This window comes from Buceros rhinoceros, unplaced genomic scaffold (genome assembly GCF_000710305.1).
Source record: "Buceros rhinoceros silvestris isolate BGI_N320 unplaced genomic scaffold, ASM71030v1 scaffold12099, whole genome shotgun sequence".
NCBI classification, from domain to species: domain Eukaryota; kingdom Metazoa; phylum Chordata; class Aves; order Bucerotiformes; family Bucerotidae; genus Buceros; species Buceros rhinoceros.
The window spans coordinates 2,019-10,663 of NW_010433306.1; the positions used below are offsets into that span (position 1 = coordinate 2,019).

Consider the following 8,645-nt stretch of genomic DNA (forward strand, 5'->3'; position numbering starts at 1 on the left):
AGTCCATACGCCTTCTAAAGACGGCTGGTCCAGGAATATTTTGAGTGGCTCCCTTACAACAGAGAGGATGCACAATACATGAGCTGGAAGACTGCAGAAGGTGCATCCACTCACACATACACAGGAGGATTTTTAGGGAGAGGGAGAAGAGTACTGGAATTACAGAGTCACAGTGCTTAACACGACATCTCCGAGATCTTCTGGTCTTACTGCAGGAACCCATCTGCCTAACCTTCAGAGAGGAAAGATTAATGAAAAATCAGATCCTCTCCTGTTTGCCCAGTCGCAGGTCTTGCTCCATCCGAACAGACATGGCAGGGAGGGCTAGACTGCGCGAGGGAAATGTCCGTTCTGTGCTGCAGAGAGGGCCTCAGTACGGCTGCTGGGCTGTCTTGCTTGAGTCAGGCCACTGTGGAGGGGCATCCTGCTGATCAATTGGCTCATAGGTGCTGCGATCCCGGCCTGCACGGGTGACCCCTGAATGGAGAGGGAAGAGAACAAGCTTGGGAAAAAACCAAAAGCACAAGAACTGAATCCTTTAGAAGAAACCAACAGCTCAGGAGCACACCAGGTAGCTGCTCTACTAGCTCCCCAGCACCTGTGTGCTGTGATCCTACTACACAGGCAGGAGGTAAGAAAACTCATCCTTCCACAAAGGCAAAGTAACCAAGAGGCATTTGAACAAGCCTCTTCATTCCCTGAGAACTGCTCTCTTAGTAGCCACGTGGCTGTGGGAAAGCAAGACCCACAATACTACAGAGCAGCATAACAGGCTCTTGTTACAGCATATTTCAGCTAAGATCAGGTTTATAAGATCTCGTGGGAAATGAGCAGACAAAACCAGAAGCAGCAGGAACCATGGCTGGCTGACAGCATAGATTTAAGAGCATGATTCACCCATGAACCACTCTTCCCAACAATACAGCTATGCCTCAAGTGTGCCACACCACAGCACTAAATCTGAGTCCTGCAATGCTCCCAATCCCAGTGTGTCTGTGGCACAAGACTGCTGCAAAATCACGTTACTGTCCAGGCAAAGAGCTGGGAAAGGAGAGAGGGAATGTGCATGGACAGCTCTTTACCTACAGGCCAGGCATCTGAATCAAAGGTGGGCACTAAACCACGAGAGGTTTATTGTATGCTGCCAAGCAACAAAAAGGGATTTTGCATGGCAAGAAAACAAGACAGAAAATACTAAGAAAAATGCAACACTTATGTTCAAAAGGAAAATGCCAGACAGCAGGTGAATGAGAGAGGAGATCTGTCAACCTCATTAGACAAAACAACAGAACACAGTTTGTACTGAAAATCTTGTGAAAAAGACAGTTCAGGAAAGGATATGAAACTAAAAAGTGTTGTTGAATTCCAACCTGTGCCTGAGAGGAGACTCTCAGCCAGTATCATGCCTGTGTTGGCATAGTGTGGTTGAAAAGGAGCGCACCCAAATTCCAGACAAAGGGATGAGCTCCTCACAATACCTACACTCTTCATGGGATACAAATACCAAATTCCAGTTACAAGAACAGTGAGCAGGTAAACACAACTTGGCACAAATGTGTCCCCGAGCAAGGCCCTGCAGGTGACTCACAGGCCTTCTGTCCCATGTAAGACAGATCTGTACAGCATTTGCACAAGCAGCTGATGGAGGAGACTAACACATTCCACTAGCAGAGAGAGACAAACAGCACATAGCACCCCAAGCCACGGCTTCCCTCCATAGCCTCTCCTCCTCTGCAGGTATCCAGCTTTTATCACAGGAAGCATTATCTTCTTTGCTAGTGCCAAAGCAGCACAAGTGACAGCTTTCAAATGCTGTAACACAGTTATACCATCCTTTGTCCTGCTCAGCCCTCTTAGGAAGGCAATAACTGCACCAGGCTGCTGGTTTTACCAGGGTGAACTCCCACACATAAAACAATTCCTGGCAGCTGCCCCAGCATGAGCTAGCACCAGGCATGCTTGGCACAGAAGCAGACTGAAACCCAGAACATCCAGCCACAGCCCCTTCTCTCTAACAAGGCTGTGACATTATCATCAGCAAGTACCACCAGGAGCAAAATGAGTGCCTCCAGGCCAAGTCCCATGAGGTAAGCATCAGTCCTATTTTCCAGGTGAGGAAATGGGGGTCCAAAGCACTCAAGGGAGCAAGGACATGTAAGGCCCAGAGAGAGCATAGAGTTAGAGATCCAGATTCTTTCCCTCTCATGCACAATCCAGCTAGAGGGGATGCTGCCTCTACTTTCCCCAGAAGGAAAAGAAAGAGTTGGGAGAGAGAGGAGGACACCCAAAGGCTTCCATCAGGCACAGACAAATGTAGGAGGAGGAAAAGAGGAAAGCCAATATGGAATAAGAGAGACAGCAGTGGTATCGATACCATTGTGGGCAAAATGGCTGTCAGATGAGGACTCCAGGTCTGCAAGGGAAGAGAGGAAGAATGTCAATTTAAGGCCTAAGATGCATCAGAACCACAAAATGGGAGGACAGACATGAGCAAGAGAGAGCTAGCGAGCACCTGCCCTCCCTGGAAAGGGGGCAGAATCCAGTTGCACAGAGCTCAGGCTGAAGGGTCCAAAGTTCAAGGTGGTCTCCCTAACGCCAGAGGAGTTGGCCCACCCTGACGTGGAGGCAGAGGAAGCATCCTACCTATGTTAAAGGTGTACTCTCCGCCACGCTCCCGATACATGCGATATGCCAAATAGCAGGACACGGGTTTGAGGAGGAGGCTGAAGATGGCCATGCCTATACTGAAACGGATGTCATCAGAGAGGTGGTGGTTTTGAGGGTAGAAGACAGAGATGTGGACGATGTCTGTGAGGATGGTAAGCAGCAGGCCAGCCAGGAACTGGGAACAAAGAGAGAATGGGACATGAACTAAATAGGGGATTAACCACTAGGAGTGGCAGTCAGTTACAGCGCCTATTTGCTGTGAGATCTGTGTTCAGGCATCATGCCTTCACCCCCGTATCACACATTGCCAACCCCTGACACCGCCCCAGTAGACAGAGACTCCTAAATGAATGATCTTGAATTTCGTCCATTTTCTTCACATCTATCAGACACCCTCTCATGATATCCTCCAGGATTATTTTTTCTTGCCAATCTCTTTAATATTCAGAGAAGGGTTTTATAAAGCCCCTCCAACTCAACCATATTAAACATTTTGAGTCTTCCTCTGGCATTACAAGTCACAACAGCAGGTAAAAAAAGTAAGAATCAAGTATGCCTCACCTCTGAGAAGCAAAGTATGGGAGAAAATGCTTCTCATCATGGTTCACAGTGCTTACAGATTTATATTCTCTTGCAAAAAAACCCCAAACCAATGCAAACAGGGAATTTAGCTTGTTCACTGCTGTACTAGGAACAGCTGAAAATCATCACTGACTCGAAGAAGCTGTCTCTGCCCTACCCTCTCCCTGAGCAGCCTGGTGGAGGCATATACCCTCACACTCACCATCATGATGGCATCAAGGGAATCTCGCTGCACCATGGCCCAGATCCCCACTGCAAGTACACTGAAATTTCCCCAGGCATAGGAGGTTGGAAACAGGTAATTCATGCAGCCCCTGCCAAACAAGACAAAAAAAAAGTAACAGCCCACATTCACAATAAGCCTGCAACAGTTTGCTTGCATTCATTCCCATACAAACACCTCATTCTTGGATTTAAGATATTCTTGCACACAGACAGGCACAAATATGAAGTGCTGATTCCCCAAGAATGCCCCATTCCTAGTTTGAAGAAATATGCTCTTCTCACCCAGGCCAGGCCAGTTCCCAATCACTCACCACACTGTGAGCAGCCAATGTACCAGAATGACGGCCTGTGAGAAAAAAAAAAAAAAAGAGGAAGAAAGGTAAGCAAGTTGGGAGAACACTGGGAGGATCAACGTGAAATGACACCACCTTGTTTCTGAGGGACCAGTACAGAAGGCTGGCACAGCAACTGGGACAGTGAAGACATAAAGCCATTTTTCTCTGCTTCTCTTGCTGAGCATTTCCTGTGGTGCTGCACTGTAGTCATTCATTATTGTTGTCATCTCTGTCGACAGTTGATTCAGAGCCTACTTAGTCTTTTCTAAATGAGTTATTGATTTTGGAACTCTGGAAGAGTTTGTACAGAAAGTCAGGCAACTATGCTAGCACAGTTTATACATGACCAAACAGGCATCCCTGCACCAAGAAAACCATGGATAGTCATGCCTGCAGCTCCCAGAATTTTCCCTCCAGTCCTCAGTAAATCCTTTTATCTCCTTCCAGTCTGTACAGAGCAGTGGTTGACCCTCACTGCAATATTAACAGACCCGAAGGCATCTTCTAGAAACCTGAGAACCTGATCCTGCCCTAGTACACAACTCTTCTCACTCCCAGTGAAACCACCATGGCCCAGATGCCAGCAGTGCCCTAAGCAGCAATAAGATAATGCTGTCACAGATTCTGTACTTTGCAAATGTCCTTAATGATCCTGATCCTTGCGCTCAAGGGGTCAAATCAAAGCAGCAGCATCTTCCTGTAACAAGTAACGCAAGGGTTCTCTTCACCAGCACATTCTGTAACTAAGACGACATCCTCTACGTGTTTATTAAGATAGCAAATGGGAACAAGAATTTATCACTTCAGTCTTTTTCTGTACTTACATCTATGGGCTCGCTTGCTTTTGAGCCTGCTGGCCAGTCTTAACAAAGGGAGATCACCCGTATTCACTCTCTAAACATTTGTGAAAACAAGAATATGGAAGATAGGCTCTATCAGCAGCCTCATAGAAGCCCTGACGCCAGGACATCTCAGAGGATCCGTGGGAAACAGGCACTCTTCCTTCTTTTTTTTTCAGAGCTGTGAAAAAGGCCCCAGTTGGCATTTATAATGACCTTGGTATAGAAAAAAACCAACCCGCCACCAAAGCCCCTCTGAAGCACATTCCCCCACATACACCCACAATCCAAAAAAACTGGGAAATGAATTACAAAAGGCTAAATTACTCAGATGATGCAGGAAAGCCAGATACAGTTAGGAGTGGGACTTAAACCATCTAGCCATGCTCTAACTTAAGACAAAACTAGTTGCTCAAGAGGAGAGTTAATAACCAGTGAAGCTGTGACATGAGTCAAACATAGCTGGGACATCAACAGGAGTGATCCTTCTGCTGTGGCTCACTCTGCTCTGCTGCGATGCCGCGACATCTTATCACAAGACAGAGCTCTTGCTTCCCTGCAGGACCCTAGCACATCTGCTGAGGATTCACTCCCAGTGACCTCCACATTATCATAACTTCAAACACTGCTTAAATAGATTTTTATTAATGTTTTTTTTAATTGTCCATGAAAGCCTACAAAATGCTTTGCCGCCGCCGCCACCACCACCCCCCACCTTCCTTCTCCCAAATTGTATCACTGAGATCAGGCAGAAGCTGCTAAGCAGTAAAATACAAGATGTTCTTGGGAAAGAAATTATCACAACATTGAGGAAATTCTTAATTAGATAGTATTTAATTGCACGTTACATACCCGCAAGACCCCTCAAGGCTCAACAGTTAACATAATTAGGTAGGGTGGATTTTTTTTAAAAAACAGCTGTCTAGATCAATATTGCAGTTATTAAATTCTAAAGCATGTTTAGTCATCAGCATAAAGTCAGGTAGACTAGAGCTGATAGCACGGGGGACTGCTGACCTAAAAACAAGGCAGTCCCTTCCTGGTTATTAGTCCAATTTACGTGACAGCTCTTCAGGGCACTATGGCATTAGCTGCTGGTCTTGGTATGCTTTCACACCGAAAATGTAGTGTTAATGAAAAACGTTCTTTAAAGCTACAGTCACTATGTGAGATGAGATAATTTGCAGGCACTCTCCTGATGAGACAGCAGAAGAATTTAAATTTTTTCCATCTGCTCAAGGACTTAAGTCTGTACCTAAAGCATACATTCCTCCTTTTGAGAAAATAAATTCTAAGACTTGAACTAGGGCTGAGAGCAGAAAATAAGAAAGGCGGGATCTTGGTCCGCATCCTTTCTGGGCAGAAGGATGACCATATGATTAAAAGCATCCCATTGAAAACAGGGGAGAGCTAAGGGGAATTCTCACCTTCTCTGCAAATCCCAGCATGTGATAGCACTAATTGCCAAGCATGAAAAGAGCCTGGGCCTGCCTGGGTCTCGTTAGATGGGAAACTCTTTGGAACAGGAACTCACTCCTTTAAATACGCTTCAGCACAGAACCTAGCACAAGGTTGAATTGTGACTAAGTTAAAAAATACACAGTTCCAAATTACAATTATTTTCTCATAGTATCTGACTAACTTTTGTTTAATTTTACTTTTTTTTTTTTTTGAGAGTGAGCTCTTCTACTCTGTGACATACTCATCCAAGGATATACTAACCAAAATACAGATCTGAGGGGCCACCTGTGAGGATGCTCCTCATTACTGTGATAGTGATAATAATGACAGTGGTTAGGCAGTGGAACCGCCATCCAATGGGGCTGTCATTGCTCCACCCTTAGAGATTTTTAAAGGTCAGCTGAATACTGAGTTGAGCTGTTTGATCTAACTTTGAAGTTTGCTTTGCTTGGAGCAGGAGGTTGGACTAGATGACATACAGAGGTCTCTTTTAATCTAATTTGTCCTATGATTCCGTGACCTAGCATTTAGAAGTGCCCAAGCACAAAACCTATGTTTCCAGACACGTGGATTGTAGGGCGTTATCCAGGCTTGATCAGATTCAAACTCTGTATTTTGAGGCTCTGCATAATTATTGCACTAATCCTAGGTATAAAGCGTTCACTGCAGAAATAGGCTATGCTGCTTCCCACATGCTTTGCTGAGCTTTACTGTTAGAGCGGAACCAGGAGATGCTGTTCCATGAGCACGCTCCTCACCCAGTCTAGGGCATTGCCTGATACGTTACTGTTATAGCTATGCAAGTAGCTTAAAGACAGACCTTAGGGCCAAGACATCGCTGTGTTCTGGCACAAACAACTCAGTCATGCATTTCTCTGGAACACCCTCTATTTTTTTGAGGCTCATCTTTTTGATCTCACAGAAACAGTAAGCAGACCATGCCAATGAATAGCAGCAGTGTGTGTTATTTCCAATCCCTTTCTGAGCAAGTATCTTTCCAACCCTTGCAATATGTTTCGGGGCAATAGCCCCTAACTCCAGACCAGTACAAAGAGGCAGGTACGGTTATTAACACTCTAATCCTGCTCTTCAGCCCCAAAGCAGTACTGGCAGACTTGACAAGGAATTTCTTAATGCTGAAAACAGTCTGCCCACAACAAGCTCACTCTTATCTAGTAAGAGATTCAAGAATGGTTGTCTGAAACCTGAGAAGAAAGGCACCATTTCAGTTGTGTTTTTCAGCTCCCTTATCTCCATCTCCCATGGCAGAACATGTATTTCACGTTGGCAGACTTTTTAATTAAATGTCCTTATTTTTCGTTGTTATTTCAGCATGGGGAAAAAAATCAAACTAAGTAAACAAATCAGAAGACAAGATCTTTTAATCTTCCTAGCGCCCTGGGAATCACACAATAGTCCAAACTCGTCAGAGCAAAGTATCAGCTAATTTCCAGAACTTAATATCATCTACATGCCAGGCCTTGAAAAATCCATTTGCTTACTTTTTTTCCCTCTAAAAAGGGAAGTTGTTTTGCTTGGTGAACCAGGAAGAGGCAAAACAATCACTATGTGGGCACTAAGCTTTTACTCAGCACAGCCACAAAAACCTTCCTGTACAAAGCTGAATTCCTAACAGTAGCTGAGATAACACTATCCTTCCACCCAGCCTGTAGGCAGCCTGCTCCAGGGTCACTGCTCACAGCTTTATGAATCAATAGGAAAAAACCCTGATGTGATCAATCATCCTTTCATTCTCTGGGCAAAGTTTTAACCAAAAAAAAAGCACCTGAAACTTTCTGTACCAAACAAAATACACAAAGTAGTGAAGATGGAAAAAGGAACACACATCTAGAATTCTCAGGGCTCTGAAAATACCAAAGATAAAAAAAGTAGAGAAAAATTTCACCTATCAGGGAAGGCTTCAATATCAAACACCAGCATCGAAAGCAAAAAAGTTATTTTAGCGTCCTCCAGCTTCTCCACAAGGATACGCTTCCTCCCAAAGTGAAAAGCGTAACATAACTGTGACAAGTCCCTTATTTCCCATTTCTCTGGTTACCAGGTAGTCAATGAAAACTCCAAACTGCCCCCAGCCAAAGCCCCAACAGAGAAGCGATTTCCATTGTGTATGAGATGATAACCCCAAAGTAAGTGGGATCATCTTTCTAAGCTATTTGGCCTGACAGCATAAACTTTGCCTCCTTGGGGTCCTGAGTAGTGTTTATCCTGGATTAGCTCTGGTCAGCTGAGCTGGAAACCTCCATCGACACAAGTTAATAAGCAGCTGCTGTCCCAACCCAGTCCTTGGCCACTTCTGCAACGGCCCTGAAGTAAGAGAGAACCTTGGAGTCACTGTCTGCCGAACTTAAAGAGCAAGAGGTTTTGCAACGTTTGCCCATGTGACGAAAAAGCTTTAGAAACACCAGGCTCTGCTCCGCGGAGGCCTCCGCATCTCCTGCCCAGGCCCTCAACCGAGTCCTGGACCCGGTGCAAAGCTGCCCCGCAGCCAGAAGCGAGGCCGCTGCTGCCCCGAGGA

At 45.3% G+C, this 8,645-nt stretch overlaps 1 protein-coding gene across 1 annotated transcript; it reads right to left on the reverse strand.

Moving 5' to 3' along the window:
- Positions 1 to 318: 318 nt before the first annotated feature.
- Positions 319 to 3,814, reverse strand: AGTRAP (angiotensin II receptor-associated protein). The gene is made up of 4 exons (XM_010144060.1): positions 3,786 to 3,814; positions 3,452 to 3,563; positions 2,644 to 2,842; positions 319 to 477 (listed from the first exon to the last, which is right to left on the reverse strand). The coding sequence occupies exons 2-4, from the start codon at positions 3,554 to 3,556 to the stop codon at positions 371 to 373; spliced, it is 411 nt and encodes a 136-aa protein (XP_010142362.1). The 5' UTR covers positions 3,557 to 3,563; positions 3,786 to 3,814; the 3' UTR covers positions 319 to 370.
- Positions 3,815 to 8,645: the final 4,831 nt, after the last annotated feature.